Source organism: Xiphophorus hellerii, chromosome 19, assembly GCF_003331165.1.
Source record: "Xiphophorus hellerii strain 12219 chromosome 19, Xiphophorus_hellerii-4.1, whole genome shotgun sequence".
Lineage (NCBI taxonomy): Eukaryota > Metazoa > Chordata > Actinopteri > Cyprinodontiformes > Poeciliidae > Xiphophorus > Xiphophorus hellerii.
In genome coordinates this window covers 11,499,560-11,522,403 of record NC_045690.1, presented here as the reverse complement: position 1 = coordinate 11,522,403, position 22,844 = coordinate 11,499,560, and the positions used below count along the sequence as shown (strand labels likewise).

At 38.7% G+C, this 22,844-nt stretch overlaps 2 protein-coding genes across 5 annotated transcripts in view; one reads left to right on the top strand and one right to left on the bottom strand.

The window, feature by feature from the left end:
- The window catches only part of fsip1 (fibrous sheath interacting protein 1), a 34,457-nt gene extending 30,144 nt beyond the window's left edge, over positions 1-4,313 (top strand). For all 4 annotated transcript variants that reach the window (XM_032547189.1, XM_032547188.1, XM_032547190.1 and 1 more), the window contains one exon: positions 3,498-4,313. In XM_032547189.1, the coding sequence (XP_032403080.1) occupies positions 3,498-3,614 (117 nt within the window). In that variant the 3' untranslated portion in view covers positions 3,615-4,313. The remainder of the gene's footprint in view (positions 1-3,497) is intronic.
- Positions 4,314-8,521: 4,208 nt separating this feature from the next.
- On the bottom strand, positions 8,522-16,913 carry thbs1a (thrombospondin 1a). The gene is made up of 22 exons (XM_032547342.1): positions 16,744-16,913; positions 16,572-16,655; positions 15,805-16,364; positions 15,576-15,654; positions 15,191-15,280; positions 14,979-15,088; positions 14,528-14,653; positions 14,033-14,129; positions 13,771-13,944; positions 13,512-13,688; positions 13,260-13,433; positions 12,889-13,169; positions 12,586-12,804; positions 12,373-12,480; positions 11,809-11,968; positions 11,603-11,721; positions 11,206-11,440; positions 10,878-11,105; positions 10,521-10,792; positions 10,334-10,431; positions 10,102-10,241; positions 8,522-10,010 (listed from the first exon to the last, which is right to left on the bottom strand). Exons 2-22 carry the CDS (start codon positions 16,633-16,635, stop codon positions 10,003-10,005), a joined length of 3,519 nt encoding a protein of 1,172 aa, XP_032403233.1. The 5' UTR covers positions 16,636-16,655; positions 16,744-16,913; the 3' UTR covers positions 8,522-10,002.
- Between the last annotated feature and the right edge of the window lie 5,931 nt (positions 16,914-22,844).

Sequence of the window (22,844 nt, the reverse complement as noted above, 5' to 3'; positions counted from 1 at the left end):
ATAATTTATAATCACATTCAAGGGGGGAAACCTGGGAACACCGAGTCAAAGCTGTACAGATGCTTTCCATGCTGGGATTTTTGGACCCTGGAATTTTTTGAGAGAAGATCAAGAAAAGTGTGCTTGAGGATGTAGGTCAAGATGATGAATGGTACTGAGTTGGAGATGATGTTGTCTCGAATCAGCTTGAGTATGTGCCTGATATCATTTTAACTTGAGAAGTTCTGCATAACATTGGGCTGGGCAGATAGCATCAGTGTGATAGTGGGGGTTGTCAGACTGGGATGGAACCTTCCCCAGCATTTCTAAAATATGATTTTTACATTATTTTCAAGTTGAATTTTTTTTTTGTTTGTTTTTTTCTTTTTTCGTTAAAAAGCTGGAAGACATCATATTCATGGCAGATGTCACTGGAATGAACATATTTTATATGTTTTCAAACTAAAGACAAAAAAGTTTAAAATATTTAAATGATTCTGCTTTCCCAATTTGGAACAGCCTGACAAAGCACTGGTCCTTAAATGTTGACAGACCTATTGAACTGATCTGAGCTTCATGTTATGTAGTTGCCATGGTGAAATAAGTGATCATCAACAGGAAGATGAAGCAGCCAGAGTAAGCGGTAAAAAAGTAACTCTTTATCTGTACCGACAGCCAGTTCCTCTTCACATTTTCCACCTCTTCTGAATAGAGGTGAGCAGTCATCTACTGTCTCTGGGCAAAATGTAACATCTCCCAGTTTTCCTTCAGAAAAACTTTAGGAAATTCCTCCAAATTACTAAAATAACTTTTAAAGACAAATAACAATGTAACTCTCTTCGCCTTTTATTATGACCTATAGTATTAGATGCTTTTAAGAAATAAAAGGGAAATGGTGTGCTTGAGTTGAGGTGTGACCAATGTATGAAGGATATACACAAACACTCAGCAATGAGCTAACCTATCATTTAAAGATAGAGATGTCAAGTTTTATGATTTCTTCTGGTTTTGCTTCGTTGTCAAACTTTATTTTTTTTTAGATCATCAACAAAAATTAATTGTCCAGAGTAAAATCAAAAACGATATTTGATTACTTTCATTTTTTTCAAGTTAAATGTTCAATCTAAGCTAATCTGGAAATATGTGAAAAAGTAATTGCCCTTTAAACCAATTATCTGCCATCTATCTTTTCTGATAACTGGCAATGACTGTTTTACTTGACTGTGGAGGAATTCTGGGTTTTCTGACAAGATAGGTCTGCTTAAGGTCATGTCACAGTATCTCAATTGGATTTAGGTCCACACCTTCACTGGACCACTCCTTTTTTACCCTTTTCTCTATCGCATGTTTTGTTAGAGAGCAGAACTGTTGGTCCCATCAAGTCATATGCCCTGAAGTAGTATTCCAGTCTCAGACAATCACACTTCCACCACCAGTTTTAACTGGTAATATTATTCTTTTGAAATAATATAAAGTGACACACAGTTACCCAAAAGTTCCACTCGTTATTCCACAAAATAATTTAACAAAAATCTCTATCCAACATAAGCAATACCCTTGTTGATAAATTTATGGCATTTTAAAAACCATAACAATTTCGCCCAGACTCCTGTTGAATTCTTAACTAATGCAAGTGAGTTTTAAAGTGCTTGAGTTGTTACGTGCTTAATGTTCTCCTGGAATAATTTTTGTACACCAACTACTTCATGTTTTCTCCATTTGTGGCTTTAATGTGGTTCTCTGGACTCCCAAAGCCTTTGTAATGACTTTGTAACCATTTCCAGATTAAACAATGTCAATGACTTTGTTTCCCATCTTTGCTTGCATTTGTTTAGATCAGGACATGGTGAGATGCTTTTGAAGATTCTTTAGGGCGTTTTCACAAGTACAATTAATTTGTCCGAATCCGTTGATGAGTTTGTTAGTTGTGGTTTGTTAATTTTGATCACTGCCGACATTGTGGTGTTAGGTAAATGTTTGTGAAATGTCTCTGAGAAAACTCTATATTAATGTGTCTGCAATATGGTACTTTTGGATATGGGTTTTCAAAGACACATTCTTGTTATTAAACATTCTTGCCAAAGAACAACTGTCCATGCTTGAGCTTTTGATATATGATCATATTGTTCATCTTTGTAACTTGAGAGTCATCACAAGGCCAGATTAGAATTTACATCTTTCAACCCACCATTGGACTTTAAAAATGGGTTGTTTTTTCCTAGGTGATGTACATCTCTCAGTAACCGGTCTTTGATAAAGAGCTGGAGAAATTCACAAGGTGGTCTGGATGACAAATGATGGATGCTCACTATTAGTTCCAACTAAAAGGGAACTAATAGTTCCTGAGACACAGGAATGTGATTCTTTTTGTGCCTTAAGTTACACAGTAGAATGAGGCAAAAATGGGGAAACAATCAATTAGGTGTCATATTTTTCTGAATATGGGAGAAAAGCTATGGATCTATACATAATTGTCTTAAAACAGAAAGAAATATCCAATTTATGCTCCTGATATTAATTTTAAATGTTCAAATTACACTCCAGTAAAATACTTTTGAAACATTTTACCATCCATGTTCTGCTGACCTAAAAACAATATAACCCCTCTTCCCCACCCCTGTCCTAATCAGTGCCTTTGAGCCTTACAAAAAGAAGTGGGTGAGGACATCCTTACTTTAAAGCCAGGGACATTCTGTTCAGTGCTGGAAACACAAGCAAACGTGCTGAGAGAATGATGATGATTGCCATTCAAAGATTTTAACATTTTGCTTCTCTGGATATGTTGCACTCATAACTCTCATCTTAAGAAAGATACTTGGTTAATATTATTGAGACAAATTGACTGAGGCTTTACAGCTGTTAAAACAAAGATCAGTGCTGTCACACCAGGAGATGGGAACAGTCGTTGGGACTCATGTCCAGGTAAATTCAGGAGTTGGATGTGTTCACAGCGAGAAACTTTGGTATAAAAATGACAGCTGCCAGATGACACATTAGCCCCAAGAACAACTTCAGATCTTCCTCTGAATCAAATTTAAGAAGGTTGGCTTTCAGTCTTGGTCTCACATTCAGTCCAAAGCAGGCAGCATGTGAGGAGTCAGACTTATCTTTAAAAAAACAGTACTTGCATCCAAGTAAAAGTGTTTTTTTTCCCCTCCAAACACCTTCCAACTAAGCACATGGGACAGCAGAACCATATCAGTTTGTTTCTGTGACGTGCCAATCTTCTGTCAGGTCATGCACTGATGCAAGACATTATTTACATTTGTCAATTTGGAGTCAGGCAAAATTGTTCTGAGCAAAAAGTAGGTCAGGATGTTGGAGAATATTGTGAGTTTAGCAGGGGAATTATTCTGTCTTCACTTTTGAGCTTTGTTCCTTTGGACTCACAAGATGTGGATCTTGGGACATTTACAGATGCAATGCTGTGTTTGCTTTCACATACACACAGAAGTAGCACTTTGGATTTAAACTAACACATGTTTTTGATTTATGTATGTGTATTTTTTATATTGCAGAATGAGTCAGCAGACCTTACTGAGGAGCAGTTGCGTTGTCTGCTGGATGAATGTAAGAGGACAGAGAGTCAGAACCAGGACAATCCAAGGAACAAAACGGTGCCATCAGGACCTTAAAAACATTCATCTTGTCCATGTGAATTACTGCCTCCAAAACACATCACCTTGGTTTTATTTTCGACAATGAACTCATTCATAAACTATTACAAATGAATGGAAATGCAAATATTTACAAAGGTTTATAAGCATTTTTGTTTATTCTAATGGCGTTCTTGTGTTCCAGACGTGGCTGAATTGCAGTCCATTGCTACAATTTATGTTCTCCTGAAGGAAACAGTTGCTAAGGCACTCTCTGTATCAACCTAAGTATCAGTAAATGACAAATAACATTCCTGCCATTAATTCTAGTGATTAGATGCAGCTGCACACAAACTGGATCATGGCTAATTTGAAGAACCACTTCATGAACACAGTCATGACACCTCTTTAGGTTTTTCAATATTCCTGTCCTTGGCCTTGTTATATCAGTGCTTAGCAACACTGGTATCACATTCACACAAAGATGTGTACATCTATGTACAATCTATGGGATTTATGTGTAAACTTGAGGTTTCTGCTCCTGCACCAGCTGATCACTGAAAAGGCTTCCTTTAGCTTATTATCAGTGTATGAGGGGGATAGTGATGTACAGAGTCTGTATATAGTCTGTTTTTCACAATGTTCTGATCACACCAAGGCTCTGAAATTGGAAGTTATTTTTTATGACCTGTTCTGCCACTATTGTTTAATTATATAATAAACTCTCTGAAACTTGTACTTTCTCTTCCTCCTTCTTCTTCTTCTTAACCATTGCTTAACATGATACCAGGACTATGCCTAGACAATGTCATAGGTATATTCAGTATTAAAAACATCTTACTTCAGGTATTCAGCCAATGCACAATTTGGAGGTGTAATCACTGCTACCAAGCTCATTCATGCAGCAGCCTGGGCAGAAATATGCTTCCAACACTATCTCAGCGTAGAAATCCTGTGAAAGATCAACATTGTTGAGGAACATTACATTCTAGTACATCGTAAAAGAGTTCTCAAACACCCTGCAGGAATTATCCACAATTTTGGTAAATGTGTACGTCATGGTGAAGTCTTAGTTTGATGTAAAGGGCATTTCATTGATAGTCTGCTGGGTAAACTTTTAAAACTGTTATAATATGCAATAAAACAAATCTTTTAATTATTTATGTCTATGGTTGTAGTTTTATTATTTATGGAACAGGGTTAATTTGGGCTTCATGAGGGTGATGGACTTTTCTAGTTCAGCTAGAAGTATGTCAACCATTCCCTCATCTACTTATGATCTTGGTAAAGGTCTCGGATTAATAACAGCTTGAGAAAATGGACCCCACAGGAGCTTTATTTTAATCTAAATCCACTCCTCTGTTAAAAGACAGCAGTGTTTTCAATGGTGCTTGTGTTGTAGTTTTTAAGAATTTTTCAGAAGCCATCGATAGGAGTTAGTTTTTTTTTTCTCTGCACCTGCCTGATGTGTGCCTGGAGGCTTTGTATTTCTTCCAGTCTGGCACTCAAACACCTACAGACATGTTCATCTCACTCCTCACCTCTGAAACACATTCTGACCTCATTGCAATGGCAGGAATTCCACTTGACCTAAAACATTAACAAAATGAACAAGTTCAGTCACATTGAGATGCCAGTGCTAAACTACCTGCCAAGGACTCTAGACAGACCCTTACACTCTGTCAAAAATTCCATCTGATGTGAATATTTTTTTTGCCCTCCTTTATGCTCTCTCTATGTAATCCACACAATAAGTTTCCAGGATAGTAGAAACTGTATACTGCTCATTTTTGGTAATGGAAACCCAGAGAGCTCACTACGGCAAGAATGAGGTCACTACTAATGTAAAGAGAGACACACAGCAAACTGAGACTGTCTGGGGTTTAGATAACAGCTTTTTCTGTGATAGACTAAAAGTAGCTGCTGGATGTCTGCTTGCAGATGAGATATTGGTGGAGTGTTGTGGTGAATTCCCATTTAGTTGAAGGAATTCCAACTTACATGCAGAGACAAAAAATCAGGTTCCCTCCTAAAAGGTTTGAGAGTTTGTTGCTGCAATGAGAAATTCTTGAATGGGTGCCGTTGTTTGTAGGTATTCAGAGATGTATGTGTAATGTGTGAGATGTGAATGAATGTAGTCCTTGAGTGGGTCATACTTCATTTTGAGATTCCCTGCAGCAGACCACAAAAGACATTCCCTTTTACCAAGGCCTTTTTAGACTCTGAGCACATACCAATTGCATGACACCCCAATGTTCACCTCCTTTACCATTGAAAATACTCTGATCTGAGCAGGTATGAGTTCAAAAACATGTACAGGTGCATCTCAATAAACCATAATATCATTGAAAAAATATTTGTTTTAGAAATTTTATTCAAAATGTGAAATTTATATATTACGAAGATTAATAGGCAGTGACACACTTCAAGTGCACAGTTTTGCTAATTTTGAAGATTATGGCTTGCAGAGAGGGCCGGTCCAAGGCATAAGCAAACTAAACAGCATATTGGGCCCCAGGGCCACCAAGGGGCCCCCTGAGTGGAGGAGGTTTTTTTGTTTTTTTTGGCAATCATTTCTGTCATTATAATATCAAAAAACCACAATTTCACTATGTAGTGATTTGTTTTTGAAATAATATATATTTGATAATGTATGTAGAAATCATTATTTTATGAATAAAAAGATAAACATGAATTGCTCTTGAGGGCCCCTGGTGGCCGCAGTAGGTACCGCATGCTTCGCCGATAACATGAGCTGCTGTGCAATGTGCAGTACGCATCGAAACGTCCAAAGCTCCGATCAGAAGTTAAGTAAGCAAAACAATGTCTCAATACAGGACTTATCCTTCAGGGAGGTAGAAAAGAAAGAGGAAGAATAGAAAAAGCCAAGATAAAGGTTTGTTTTAATGTGCCTTGGTAATATAATGTAAAAGATTTGTAAAGCTGCTATCTTTACAAATCTAGCAGCCAATAGCCAATTCCAGGCTATTGACCTGGAATGGTCCAGCTCAATAGCCAAACATTTATGCTAGGGTCCTTGTGTTTGTGTGAAACTGAGTTTTAACTTTAAATGAGTTGATACTCATGGTTGGCTCTGTATGTTTCTGAGGTATTTTTGGCTTTAAAACATCATGTTTTGAAGCCAAACACGGCATTTTGATTATTGTTTGATAACAATAATTTAAACTTCTCAATGTTTGGCATTGTCTAGCAAAATGTTTTTAAGTCAGGCTTCATAGCTGCTATATTGGAGAGTAGGGGAGAAAGACTCACCTGGTATAAATTACATTTTTAGTTATTGGAGTAACGCTTAAGAGAAATTTATTTAATCAAAGAATGTCATGAATATGTGTGTAGGGCTGCACCAATTGCAGTTTTCTGGCCGATCACTGGTTACCGATCTTTAAAAAACCTGACCTACCAATTTTGATTTTGGCTGATATGAATATATTTTTTTGTCTGAAATGTCGCTAAATATAGCAAGACAGTCGGTGAGTTTGCAACAGTGGGGTGAATATTGTTAACTGTAAACGGGCAGACCTGACCTGGCGGGCCGGTCTGTCAGTCAAACCTCTCACTGTAGAGCAGAAGAGGACAGAGGCTGATTTTTAAACCTTTGCTGACAAAGATAAGATTAGGGGATAAGATGGGCTTCACATGGAAGTATCGGCTGATCACAATCCCCCAAAATTAAGGAAATTGGCACCCAGAAATAAACTGGTCGATAAATCAGTTGGCCAATAAATGTATCCTATATTATACATGTATAAAATGTAAACAGCACTACCAACAGAGATTGCAATAAGTTTATAGCAGGTGTGTGAATGACCTAATGATCGGGCTGCTGATTGCAGCCGGTCCACTTTATTAGCAAAATTAGAGGGCCCCAAAACCACATTTTGCTTAGAGCCCCATGGAGGCCTGGGCCGGCCCTGCTTGCAGCTAATAAAGGTTCAGTTTTTCAGAAATGTTTCTTATTACAGGAAGGATCTACACAATCATAATCAGTCACTGTTAAAGAAGCTGACTCACATAGTGTTTCATCCAAGCTTAGAAATGGAAAGTTAAGTCGAAAGAAGAAGTTATGGAAAAGAGGGGAAGTGCACAATCAACATTGGTAGAATACAATCAACTAGGATGAACATAATGATAGAATTAAAATAATAACCTATATAAATACTAATCATTATATTTAAGGAGGCCACTGAAAGGAGAAGTGGAGATGAGTACATTGCAGGAGGTGGCGGTTCTGGCCGGGTGCAACAGATAAACCCTTGGCTGGAAGCTCCTGTCCTCCTCCTTAGATGCAAGGCCGAAGAAGTGTCAAGTGAAGATTGTATAGCTCATTTACCCTGACTCACGCTGTAGCTGTGTGATTACTTTGCTTCTTCTTTAGAGTTGCAGCGTACATGTAACTTAGGGAATGTGAGAAATGAAAAGAGAGGATGCGGCAGAATGTATTTTCAGAATAGGTAGAGATTGTAACTGAAGCACATCTCTGTCTGTCCTCGAAAGTTAAAAGAAACTAAACTCTCTTTCCTTGTGTCTTGTATTTTGATGTATTTGACATAACCTTGAAAGAATTGTGAAGCAAAGTTAACATGCTTTTCTTGTAAAGGTCTATAACACACAGATTGTTGTATTTAAGTTTTCCTTTAAGTGTATGTCTTTTTTGGTCATTTTGATTATTGTGGCTTACAGCTAATAAAAACAGTCAAAGGTTAATAATGAAGAAGTTGTCTGTTGACACTGCATTTTATCCAGTCATATAAAGCAAAAATCAAGTGGAAGGAAAAAGCATTCATTTCTTTTTCCCTTTTCTTTGTGCATTTTTTTCCACCTTCAGTTTTCTCTTCCACTTATTTTTAAATGAATATGTTTGATCACAGGATTCTGTGAATAACCTGCTTCTTTACCAGTGACTGTTAATAAAGAATAAAGATAACTAGAGTTTTTTATGAAGGCTTTATTGTTCACTTGACAAAGAATCAATAACAGGAGTATAAACGGCACGTTGAGTAGAAACTATAGTACAAATGTTTATAGAAAAGTTTCACTAATAATTAAAAAAGAGACATACAAAAATCAAAATAACAAAGACATCCTCATGTCAGTGTGCAAAAAGGTTTATACAGATAGAAACGCTTCCATAGGAGGTTACACCTCGAGATAAATTATTTAAATAGCATATATCTACACAAATGACAAAAAACAGAATAATTTATCAAAAAGGCACAAGAAATACATAATGCAAAACATATTCAAAACATCTTTTTAATCCTTTCCTGTTCGAGTTTCTTGTACTAGAAAAATATCTTATATACAGCATATGAATGATAATAGTCTTGCTTTTAAGAAAGTAAGCCAACAAATGTATACTCTGTTACTAAAACAAATGTTTGTTTGTATTGCTGGCCTTAATAAAAACAATGAGGTAATATTTGTACATAAAGGGTTTCCTTTTCCCCCCCTTGTCAAAAACACTCAAACCCAGGCACGCCATCAGGCACACTGTGCAGAAAGCAGGATACAGTTGTTTTTTACTTCACATAATTAGAAGTAACTGCATATATTTAGAGGATGTTAACCATAGAAGGTTGCTCATAATATTTAATGATAGCAAGATGCAGTGAGGAGCTAAAATTAAAACCTCCATGATGGAAGAATAAAAAAAGATAACTGGCCTTCACTATAATTGAGATTTTAAGAAAAGGTTTTCATATAAATTGTGTTCCAAGGTCTCCTGCTCATGGATTTTCTTTCCTGAGAAGAGTATTTTTTGGGACAGGACATTGTATCTGCAGCCAACAGTGTGAGGGGGTCACCAGGAAAATTATAATTAAATTCTGATTTCATTGCTATTCTTTTTTGGTGTCACACATGCACAAAAAACACAACATTCACTCTCTTCAATAAGAACAGTCATTCTTTACTGTCCACAGTCCCTCAACAGTTCCTTCACAGGGGATTACTTTCTGTTTTTTTACCCCATCCTTAAAAATGTCTTTTAAGACTTTCTTCGTTCTGAGTACTGTATCATTCAGTCCACAGCAGATGTATGTTAATGCTCAAAATTAGTGAAAAAATGTAAAAAAAACAAAAAAAAAAACAACTCTCTTCCCTTTTCTCCCTCATCCACAGAGGAATAACAGTTCAGTTGTGCAAAGCAATAAAATGTGGCCCTCTTCTGATGCAGATCAGCGCAGACAGACAAAGAGAGGCGATTTCTTCTTAGTAGAGCTGCACTCACAATTCGTGCAGTTAACTTTTCCTTTTTATTTGGCTTCGACTCCTGAGGTCCCTTTCTGCCCCTTATCTCCTTTGCTCAACCTACCTCCATTGTGCATTTCTCAGAGGACAAATAAATGAAACTGAAACTGATGTAGGCCTACGCTGATACATTCTTCCAGAAGGCTCTGTGGTGCAATTATGTATCTGGAAGACAAAGCAAAGAAAATACAAATCAAAAAAAGTCTAAATGATGAGAATTGTTTCTGAACTGTCTAATCTTTGTACATAGTCTTACCTCTACATTCATATTTGAGGTCTGAGAAGTAAACCATCTCCTGAGAGAAGACATACAAGCCTAGTCGCCCACCAGCATATGTCTTATCATAAATGTTTCCAGAATCCGCCATGATTCTCTTGCCTTCATACATGACCACTCTGAAAGATAAATACAATCACCTACTGTAAGATACTGTAAAAATTGCAAAAGAATTACACAATTTTGGACATAAATCAGGTTTTGAACTCACCTAATAAGTCCAGTCTTGGGTCTGTGGGTTAGGTGCCATCTATAGGCAGTAAAGTCCTTCCAGCCAATGTTCTTGGGGTCGTGCCACAGAGTACGGACCTGAAAATCAAGAGTGGCAGGGATTGAAGTAAAAATAGCTAAAAAAAATTATTTAGCCTGAAACACTGACTCAAACACCATGCTCTCACCTGTCCTGCGGTGTCTCCGGTGTGCCACAGAGCATTTCTGAGATGTTCGCCAGGCCCTGTGGTAGAATTTACAACTTTGATTGACAAGCCAGAGTAGCCTTGAGCTCTAGTGGGTGTGTGGGACCAGTAAGTCTGTGTGATCTGTTTCCACATCACTGTGTAGAAGCGGGAGCTGGACTGGTAGCCAAACACAAACCCGGCATAGTCATCATCTCTGTCCGTGTTGATGAAGAACGTTCCACTGAAATCCACGGCACTGAACTCATCGTAACCTGAAGTGGAAAGAGCATGATTTAGGGCAGCCACTACATATAGCAATTATAACTGGAGCAACATGTTTCTCTGTGTGTTACGTACCAACAGCAATGCCGGGATCACAGTTGACAGTCTGCACCAGCTCCTTGCCTTGATGCCTCACCACCCAGTTGGGGTCAATCTGAGAGGTGCCTTTGGGATCCAAGGGTACCATTTGGAATCTGCGGAAGTCTGTTTCACTGATGGCAAAGTTCTCAGGGCAAACATCATGGATGTCCAGGACATTGTCTTGGTCAAAATCATCCTTGCAAATATCTCCACGGCCATCACCTTCAAGAAAAATTTGAATATGGAAATAGAAAAACAAAAAATTAGAACAAAAATCCTTAAATTGATACAAATAAGAGGGATTGTTTTTTGGAAAGCTTACCATCAGAGTCCAGTTGATCAGGGTTAAAAGCCAATCGGCAGTTGTCTTTATCATCAGGAATGCCGTCATTGTCATCATCATGGTCGCAAGCATCACCTTTGCCATCTTTGTCATGGTCGGCCTGGTTGGCATTGGGAATGTATGGGCAGTTATCCAAGTTGTTCTGGTGACCATCCTCATCAATGTCCTGGTTGTTATCGCACTTGTCTCCAATACGATCTGAGTCAGAGTCAACCTGCAAAAGAACCACATTCCTTTTTGCTGAGATTTTTCAAAGACAAGCTCCAGTCTTTTTATGACAAGTGTTATCCTGGGTATATGATTTTTAGGTATGCAAGCAATGTCCAGAACTGACACATCTCCAGAAACTTTGTATTCTATGCTAAATGTTACTTACCTGGTCTGGGTTATGCTCGAGGGGACAGTTATCACAGTGATCTCCAACACCATCCCTGTCTGTGTCTCTCTGGTCAACATTGTACACATACGGGCAGTTGTCATTCTCATTCAGAATACCTGTTGAGGAAAAGTATATATTTTTATTTTTTTTAATCTTTAGCCTTCTTTCTAAGTAATTAGTTTGAGTTTACAGAGATTGCTTACCATCACCATCAATGTCGACAGCACAGGCATCTCCCTCTCCATTGTTGTCTGTGTCTGTTTGGTCAGTATTAGCCTCAAACACACAGTTGTCACAGCGGTCACCAACATCATCCCTGTCTGCATCATACTGAGCAGGGTTGTACACTCTTGGACAGTTATCCTATTTTAATGGAAAAAGAACATTATAATATGTAAAGGTGGGACATAAGTGAAAGAGTTTATCTGTATAGAAAAAACTGTGTTTCTAGCATTTTTCTTTTACTTTGGTTGAAATATAATATTCCAGAAGTATTTAACACTGCATTTTTCTTTCCCAACTCTCCAAATCCACAAAAGAGAATTATGGGCAACCAGGCACCATATCCTCAATTCTGGCTTTATGTGAAAATTATAGTACATTATCCCTGTACTACTGACTTTCCACTGTGACTTTTTGGTGAAAGCACACAAACTGAAGCACTTTGCATTCCAATTGCCCAGAGGAAGGATGGCTGCAGTTGATTGCTATGTGTGGTCTCTAGGGAAAGCAGAGCTTGGGGCTGAAAAAACTCCCAGATTACTCACCCTATCATCGGGAATTCCATCATTGTCATCATCATGGTCACATTCATCCCCAAGGCCATCTTTGTCATGGTCTTCCTGGCCAGAGTTGGGAAGGTTGGGGCAGTTATCCTACAAAGGAACAAAAGTGAGGTTAGGAAAACAATCATCATAATAATATAGTGCTCACGGATCATAACACCCGTTGGTGTTTTTGTCCATGTGGGGTATGGTTACCTTTTTGCAGTGATAAGTGGCGTTCTCCACACACGGCAGATCCGTGTTAGGCCATCCATCCAGGTCACTGTCCTCTCCACAAATCCGGCCATTCCCAGCATATCCTGGCTTGCATTCACAGCGGAACATTGACTCGGAGTAGACGCCCAAATATATGCAGTTTGCATTTTTATGGCAGTTGTGGCTACCATCCTTGCAAGGGTTGCGGGGAGTGCACACCTAAAGTAATTATAGAGGGTTAAAATATGCAAGCTGTTCATGTGCAAGCCCAAGCTGCAGCGAATAATAACAAACAATCCACACCTGTTTTTTAGCAGTTGCCTGTTCCACACCTCTTCCGAAAGGTTGGGGACCAGAGAAACGGGAAGGACAGGGGAGGCAGTTGTAACCTGGCTCAGTGTTCTCACAAAGATGAATTCCATTGTGAGTATGGCAAGCATCTGGGACCTCTTTGCATTCATCAATGTCTGTGCAGGTAATCCCATCACCAATGTAGCCAAGTGGGCACTTGCCACACTCAAATGAGCCATCACGGAAACTGGTGCACTTTGTACCAGGGAAGCATGGGTTGGAAAGGCAACCATCTGTGTCCAAACATAGTGTTAAACATTAGATGAATATCATTTGATGATGTTGGACTTTGTTTTACTTGCGTGCAAAGATTAGACGCATACCAATAGGGCAGTCCTGTTTGTTGCAGATTTGAACCATGGTAGCATCACCAATACAATCTTTTCCTCCGTATTTAGGCATCGGATCATTGCAGAGACGGTTTCTTGTTTGGACTCCTCCACCACAGGTTGCCGAGCAGGTATCCCATGGTGACCAAGGTCCCCATTCTCCATTAACTGCAAAAATTAAAATCATATTATTATTCAGCACAAAAATAAATAATTCAAAAATTTTGGTGATGGTGTCTAACTCACTGGGACAAGGCGACATTTGGCAGATTTTGGTGTGACGTCCTTCTCCTTGGCAGTCTCTACCACCCATCTGCGGTGTGGGGGAGTTGCAGAGACGGATCTGTGTCATGACCCCTTCGCCACAGGTCACAGAGCATGAAGACCAGGGTGACCAGTGGCTCCAGCCTCCGTCCTGCTTGACTGTAAAGTAAAGCATGCACAATCAATTCACTGCATTCTCAAGCGGTGGAAAAAACTAGTTTAGTAATGTTCTGCAGCTTACAGCGCTTGTCGCATTCCTGCGGGTAGCAGTCACGGGTCTGGACAGAGGTGCCCTCACACTTGCTGTTGATGCGATCACAGGAGCGTCCACGCTGCTGGATTCCACGACCACAAGTCACAGAACAATGGGTCCAGTCAGACCAGGCAGACCAACCACCCTCGGGAAAGTCACTTGCTATAATTGACAGACATGAGGTTTGAAAATTCTCACTGAGACACCAGGACAGAAATTTTTATTTAATAGGTTTTAATAAGAAACTTACGTGTTCCACAGCGTGGGCAGCATTCGCCATCGGGCACAGTGGCATTGGCGCAGGGGATGAGAGGACAGGATATTTTGCGACATATGGTTGCAGAGTTCTGGATGGGAGAATAGTTTAATGAGTGCAAACATAACAGCTATACAAAACAAGACATGGCTGATCTTGTTCCAAGTCTAATTGCTGCATTCCAGAATGGAATGATCTTATTAGATATGTAAAACACCTGCTGTGTCTATAAAGAATCTGCAGAGATCTTTATAAATAATGTCCTGCTAAACAGCCAAAAATAATATCACAGTACATGATTAGCCTTCACTAGAAGAACCCCATGCTGCTTTAATAATAATTTCTGACAGAATGCTATTGCTTTCAAGCAGGATAATAGTAATCACAAGGAAGGGTGCTAATGTGATCACTGTTCTGACATTATTGCAGCAGACAGCTGACTTCAAGGTTGTGTAAAGGTTGCATTCCTGGAAGTGTTCTCACACTCACCTGACAGGTGCACTCTGTGCAGCCATCCACTGTCCATTCATCTTTGTCCTTGTGCACAATGCCGTTATGGATGCAGACTCCATTGTGGATGATGATCTGATTTTTCAGTAACTCACTATCAGTAGACTGGGAGAAGAAAAAAAACAGAGCGTGAGAGTGGTAAGTGGGTTTGCTTGGGACAGAGGATGGAAACGTTTCACTTTGCCAAGGTTCCAATACAAATGAATCACTGATTAAGACATTGCTGGAATCTACCGGAGCACTGCAAATGTGACTAACGGGCCAAACATATTTATGTATTCACTGGCGTCTCATTAACAAAATTGGCTGGGGACAGTCATTACAGTGACAAGTGGGTATGCACTAGAAATCTGTTAATTCAAAGCAGAAGACTGGAAAAGAAAGAGTGAATCATGGCAAAGAGAAGACATTGATGGCTCTCTGAACTTACCACTTTTTGGAGTTCATTTGACAGCTGCTTAACAATCACGTTGAGTCCCCTGAGCTCCTTAAACATACTGGTAATATCCTCACATGAGAAACCGCAGACAGTCTGCAGATCTGGGGAAGAATAGACCAATGAATTAACTCAGCTCTTGGGGAAGAAGAGGTATTAGTGGAGTAAAAATTCTAACATTACTTTTAAGAGAGGAGAAATCTCACCTTTGGATTTGTGGCCAGTATAATCGGTTCTAATGGCAGGACTGGAACCATTGACTGGGTTGTCCAGGGTCATCATTTGGGTTAAAGCAGCTGCAAGTGAATAAGAGGAGAGTGGAAGAGTTGATTTTGATTTATAGCTTTGTGATCAACATAGGCAAACTTTCATTGATGACATCAGTCAAGCATATATTGCAGTTTTTAATGCTGTCTCCGTCTCAGGGCTTTTGTCATTTGGAAATCTAAACTAAATGTAATTGCCTTGTAATAAAACTAATACCACTCCGATCCCTTTAATAATAGCACTCTGGGCGGTGAGCCATATCACCCATATCAAAAACCACTACTCATTATTAAGGCAGTTGTCTTTTAGTTATTTCAATCTTACCTCCACTTTTACATCCCTTATTGGTCAGTATGGCATCTAGAGAGGTTCCAAAGACAAAATGGACATTCTGGAGGACTCCCTTCAAAACAATAAAAAAAAAACAGGATATACATATATATATGTAAAAATCACATAGTTATAAATATATAAATAAACATATAAATATATAAATAATACCTAAGATTAAATAATGCCTATTCAGTATTAGTAAGAAATGTACTCCTCTTACCATAAACTTGTCCTTCACTGCCCCCTTTCCAATCCTGAGTCTGGCTCTATCTGCCAACTCCCTGGACAGTAAAGTTTGGATTGGCACATCCAGCTCTGACACATTGATCTCTTCACAGCCCACAAAGAGCTGTGCCCTGTCCTCCTGGATGAACAGCGTGAGGTTCCTCCAGTGCCCATTGGCCAAGCCGGCATCTTCGATGGACACCACCTGCAGCTGCCTCTCGGTGGAGTAGACCAGATCAAGAGTGTTCGCCTTCCCGTTAGAAATTATCTCGAAGATAGGGCCAGATCCGTCGGTCTTCTCGACTGTCAGCAGGCTGCCTCTAGTTTTCTTGGACTGCTTCAGGTTAAGTAGTAGGAGGAATCCCCGCTCGGCCTGGATGGAATCGAGGAGGTCCCTGAAGGAGGCGTCGGGGACTGGGGGGATCAGGTCTGCGTTCAGGACCTTGTATGCGGGACTGTAAGGGTCTGCGCCTTTGACTAGACTCACTCCGTTGTGTCTTTTGCTCACCCTCGCCAGCTCAAATAGGTCATACACACTGTTATCATCGCGAGTCTCTGCGGTCAAACAAAACAAAGCCATTGTTATATTTCTTTTTCTTCAAGACAAAGTGTATAAAAATAACAAAGAGCACAGAAGAAATTGGTTTTAGAGTTTATGTCTTTATTTCACGTTAAATTAAGCCCCGATATTTCTAAATTATTAGCAATGTCATAACCACCATCTCAATAAAATGAGAAAAGGCGCATTTTTCTCCTTCTTACCTGCCAATCTGGCACCATCGCAACTCCAAAGCATCAGCAGAAAAAGGATGCCACACAGCATCATCTTGAAATCTTAAAAAGCTCCTATTCCAACCAAAGAACAATAATTACTTTACACATAAGCCAGAGATGAACTTCAGATTTTAAAAAATAACGGCATTATAATACTAACCTTTCAATAAAAAAGTTTAAAAATATTAAAAATGGAAAGAAAAAAGGATCCTTGTTTCAAATATTGTATATTCCGTTCCTCTTCTTCGCAGCTCTAAGAACAGTTTAATTTTAATGCCGGAAAGTTTCCCCTTTTTTATCCCGGTTTCTCCACTGATTCCACTGACCTGGGCTTCTGTCTTAACTTCTATTTAAACGCCTAAAGGACATTCCTGAGCTCCTGTTAGACCAATGGGAATCCAGAGCTAGAGACAGAGAAGGGACGGGCTTGTTATCTTACCTCACATCCAGTCAGAGTAATATCCGAGACGCACAGAGGAGAAAAAAAGACGCATTCCTGAGCTGAATTTCCATCACCAGACAAATATTTTATCCACGCACCAAAGCCAAGGCTTGGTGGTTTCCGGTCAGATAAACGCTATAGTTTTAACAGATTTAATGATGTAATGTTGTTTTATTCCACCATGAAAAAGATTATTTAATTTTAAATGATTCAGAATTAGTACATCTAAGGGAAGATGATTCAGCATGTATTCAATCAGAGTAATACAAATCTTAAATATGAATACGTTTTCAACATATACATATATTTTCATTTTTCCCTGAAATCGTTTATATTTATGTTAACAAAAGTGCTGCTTATTCGATGCCACGATTTACATCTTGTTATATATATTTTGACCACTAGAGGTCTCATTGAGCTCAGAACACAGTGTACTGGTACTGGAGTGAAAGTGAAGTAAAAAGTGAAGAGTGAAGAAAGTAAAAAATATTTAAAATATACGTACAGCCGGATGATGCTAGTGAATTACCAAAAACATAAATAAATTAAAACTTGAATATTTAATAATATAAATATAAAGAGTTTCTTTGTTCCAGTGCAGGTCCCAAAATACCACATAAACACTTTTACAGAAGTAATTGTGTCATACATTTACAAATAATCAGAATGCTTAAAAATAAACTCAGATCTGCTTCTGCAAATATGTTTTCATTATGTAATTTATCAGCAACATTATACAGTAAGTAAAACATTTAATTTGAATACAATTAAACACAATTCAGATTCCTTGGAAAACTTAAATTATCCTTCTAAATAGTGAAAAATTTAAAGATGTGAATCAGATGCAAATTTTTGCATCACTAGCTGATTGTGGTGTGCGGTTAAATTTTCTGACATGCTGTTTGACCAGAATTACGTATGACAATAATTTTATGGCAACAAAATAATAAAAAACTGTGCAATGAGTGAATACTTCTATAACTCTTTCCCACACTATGCAGCATTTTATCCAGCATTGCTGTTTGGTTTGATTGTGCAGTTCTAGTTTAGAGAGCAAAAGAAAAAATATTGCCTATGCTGTCTGACTGAATAGATGGTAAAAAGAGGGCTAAGCTATGCACAAGGCATGGATTTCCTCATTCCCCATTGAATTGACATGTATAAAAATTATAGGAAATTTATTTAAGGCAAAAATTTTAGGTCCTTTTTTCCTACAACCCTGAGTTTCCCTTTGGCTGTGCCACCCAAAGAAAAAAACATCTTTTCTGAATATATTTCATAGCTGAGAAAGTCATTTACCTTGAAAACACAAACCATTTACATCAGTGTTTTGAAACACTTAAAACTTTTAAAAATCCTCATATTTAAATATGGATTGTTTATACTATCAAGGATGACAGTTAAATATGTCCTATTCCTAATGAATGTATTAATCAGAAGGCAAATGTAATTTAGCAAAGCTGTATTAAATTGACAAAATCTTAACATGGACAGTTCTTTTTCCAAAAAAAAAGACAAATCTAACTCTGAAAAACTCTGAAAAGCCGCCTCCAAGCATGGATCACAGTAGGTGTTTGTGTTATTTAATGCTTGAGCTTTTCTTGACATGTTTAATGCTCAAAAGTGAAAATAATTGCAAGTTATCAGCAATTAACTTCAAGTTTGCAAAATCAGTTTCCAAGAAGCCACCCAGTTCTTCCCATCTATGCTCCAGTTTCTTAGAAATCCTGACGTTGCTGCTCTGCAAGGGGTTAAAATTAATGGCTGGGCATTTAACCTCTGACCTCTTCCCTCTCCCTCTGTTCTTTTCCACCACTGAGTGAAGACAGATTTCTTGACAGAGCCTTTATTCAGGTCCTCTTTCACCACATAAAGGTTTGTGATTTTTTTTTTCTGCGAAAATTAGTGTTTGCTAACTGAATCGCACCAGCTTGTGGAGCTGTGGATACAGAGGAAAACTGGAAAGAGTTAGCGTGTGACTGAGACGAAAAGCTTCTGGGGAGACGAGAGAACACAGAGGCGCCTGCACGCTGGGATGATTTGTGCAGAAAAAACTAAGGGGGGGCCGCCTGCCTAAAAATAGGCAGTGGGCTTCTAACCATGATGAGACGCAACATGTGGGTTCCTGTTCCTCAGTTGGAGTACAGGAACACACATGTTCCATTAGCAGCGGTACTTCTGTGACACATATGATTTACAACATGTAGCCGTCACATTGGTGAAACACAAGCCCGCTGGAAGTGATGGAGCATCAGCAGCGAGGTTTCACAGGTCAGAGTGTTATCTGAGTGGAAAATGGCTTCAGGGCTGTGAAATGGGATCAAGGTGGGACAGTTTAATGGAAAAAGATTTCTGGAGGTATCGTAGGTAGGTGTGACCGGCCACATCCCTCTGTGGGCATTCCTATAAGCTCACAGTGTGGGAAAAGACCTGCCAAAATCTAATAAATACCTGCTTAGGAGAGTCAGAATGGAAACAGCCCATAGATAACAAGTGTTTATCCTGAGTGGGTTCGTTGGTTTCTGATTCCATCTGTTGTAGCTTAGGAACAATGTCAGTAGATGGGAGTTTCAGTGCTTAATCACAGACGATGTCTGAATCAGTCCAGGCAGAACTAGCCCCGAATGTTTAGTCTGTATTTTCACTTTTTTGTGGAAATAGCTGCATGTTCGTGCATTTTCATAAATGACCAGTTTTATTTAAACATCTTAGCAGGTTTAAATTCTAACCAATGAAGTGCATGTTTATACTTTAGACACGGCGAGACCAGCAGTGAAGCACGGAGAAAAGTCACTTGAAACAAGCCAGGCGGCTATGTTTATGATGCAGTGGGATAACTGAAGCTACACAGGTACTGCTGTAGGATATCTTATGGAGTGAAAAACCTTAAGCTAAATTTCAGAGGTGGGTAGTAAGAATGCTGAAATGAGAGTAGCACTGCTTCAACATATTTTTACTTGAGAAATAACACAAGTAGAAGTATGCTATAAAAAAGCAGCTTGAGTTCTGAGTAACTGGTCATTACATCTGATTTAATATTTTGGGAACAGGGGGCAATTGTGAAGAAAGACCAGGTAGGCAGGCTGAGGAAAGGAGGCAAATGAACATGAAGGAAGTTGAGGACAAAATAAACAATAATCAAGGGGAAAACACTGAGCTAACAGAAAGGCAAGAATAAAAGCATTAACAAAAAAAAAGATCAAAAGTGGTAACACAGAAACAAACCCAAATGTTGAGCTGGAACTACAGAGTTAAGTGGTTCAGAATCACTTCAAATGTACGTGTTAGAGAATGACCCAGTTAAAGTTCAGACCGAAATCCAACTGAGAATCTATAGTAAAACAAGCTTCAGCTACTTTGAATAAAAAAATAAAATAAAAAAAAAAATCTCTAGATGTACAAAGAGTGGTAAAGACATATTCCAAAAGATTTGCAGTTGTAATTTCTTCCACTTCGCCCAAATATTCAATCTCATTTTACAGTACTGTAAAATACAGTACTGTCTGCATGCATTTGCAGGGCTCTGTGGTGGTGGAAGCAAGTATGCCCTCTTTAATGCCATGTTCGGAGTCAGATATGGTGACATCACTCTTATTTTGGTGGAGACCCCTGACAACAAAGCATTTCTCAAGTCTTCATAGGATCTCAGATTGAGTTTATAGTCCAACAGAGCAGCAGCTTTAAGGTTTCTAGAAACTCAACGTCCTTGAGTGATCCACTCAGACATCTCCTCTGTAGATAATTTCTGAAGAAAACTGAAAATAGCTGCGTAATCATCCAGTATGGTTAGGCCTCAATGTTTCTTCCAAGAAGAATAGAAGAAAAAAGACATGGCAAGTTCACAGGGAAATTACTGGGAAAATCTGAGACAGTTATTTCTGCCAAAGGTGCCTAATCCAAGCTCTAATTGAAGGGTTTCAATGCAAATTTGAGTCTGTTGCTGTATTCAGTTTGAACGACTTTCGTGAGAAATGCTGTAATACACATTAACAAAGAAACAATTGCTAGTTGTCACTCTAAAATAAAAGTCAATGATTGGGGCTTAAAACCTTTTTTTTTTTCAAAAGTGCAAAATATTTATTTGGAACGTCTTGTGGTGCAATAAAGAAATGCCTCTTTGTTTATCCACACCAAGCTTAAAATGCCTGCTTGGGTTTTTCCATCTTCAATGTGGCATCAGGTTTGTGTGTCTGACTGCATAATGAAAGCATGCTTATAATCCAATGATGGACAGTTTATAGGCTTTGCTTGAGGTAATAAATTACTCAACCAATGAGAACTATCAAACTGATGCATGACAGCTTTCACAAGACATTTACCTTGACAACACGCCAACAAATGTTAATCCCTGCAGTTTACTTTTTTTTATTGAAGTGCAAGGGTTTTTCAGTGGAAAGGTGAGAGAAAACCAAGACGAGCAAGTATTAACAGCTTTTGATTTGGCAACCGGCCTCCCTTATATGCATCATCCTTTAACTTATCCATCCAGAAACATGCCCAGTGGTGGAAGGTTGTTAAAGAATGTTTAAAGGAGGAAAAAAACTGGACAGTGAACATGGAAAGAGTGAGTAAGAGTAAGGGGCCTTGTGGCAACTAGTCCCACGTAGAACAAGATGAGTTAATTATAGTTTGAAAATGTGCTGTTCATGGTGAAGGTGATAACCAGTTTTAGTACGTTCATTGTGTTCCAATCAACCAATAAATAGTATATAATAAAGTTAATTTCTTTCAGTAATTTCCTTAAAAAATTCAGATATTATTCAGTCACTTCTCTCATAGCAATAATTTTCACTTAAATGTTGTGGGATAATCATGGTATGTCCAACACAATACAGCATTATTTTGTTGGACATAACATCGTCCAACACAAGACCAAGGTATTTTTCTTAGCAGGAAGACAACTAATTTCAAATCACTCCTGCAGACACCATCCAGAAGAAGGGCAAACCACAAAAGGTCATTGTTAATCATTCTGGGTGATGATGGAGCATTTTATCCGGCTATTGTAATGGAAAGCGGGGTAGAGGGAAAAACTGGTATAAAGTCAAGAGTCTGGTGGTTATTCACATTGCAGGGGCTGTGGCTCAAGAGCTTCACACAGATTTTAGGAAGTGTGTTCTTGGCAAAAACACTCTCAAGGATATTAAACTTCTACTAAGACTGTCTTCATGATGGCAGTAAGGTTAAGCCAAACTCTAAGCTCTATTGAACCTTCATGATATTGAATCATTTGAATAAATGTGCTTACAGCCACAACAGTGTGCCACTTTGCATGTTTCCCATGATATCATGAGCAATGAAACATGCAGGCAATCAGTACATGGGCTACAGCTGTTGTGTGCCTTGTTTTAGACCATTGTTAATCTGGACATGTCTGAAGTGTCTCACCTGATCTGAGGAGAATAAGGACTGGGATGAAATTTTGCATTTCATTTGAAAATTCAAATCCCAGAGTCTGGAGGAATAGTGGGGAGGGACTAAATTAAAACTATGTGAGTCCCACAGAAGACGCTGATTATATTTTACAGCAGGATTTGACACCTATCCATACTGCTGAAAGTACCAATACCTACTTTACCCACCATGGCGTCACCATGCTTCGTCACAGTTTGCTGTAATAAACCCCTCAGAGACTGACTCAGATGAAAGACACCAGACCCAAAAACAAAGCAAAGAAACTAACTCCTCAGAAGTGCCACAGACCAATCCTTTCCATGCCATGCCAAGCATTGATGAAGTAAATTATACATTATACTCTGACCAAGTACTGCATATATATTCAAATTATTTTCCAAAGCTTAACATTTGTGTATTTAAAT

Bases quoted from the DNA above. Each gene is read 5' to 3' on its own strand.
- thbs1a (XM_032547342.1), bottom strand. From the start codon at position 16,635: ATGATGCTGTGTGGCATCCTTTTTCTGCTGATGCTTTGGAGTTGCGAT. The intron at 14,130-14,527 runs GTGAGTGTGAGA...TCTCCCATCCAG, and splicing joins GCACAGAGTGCACCTGTCAG to AACTCTGCAACCATATGTCG. The intron at 13,170-13,259 runs GTATGCGTCTAA...GTTTGGACACAG, and splicing joins CAAACAGGACTGCCCTATTG to ATGGTTGCCTTTCCAACCCA.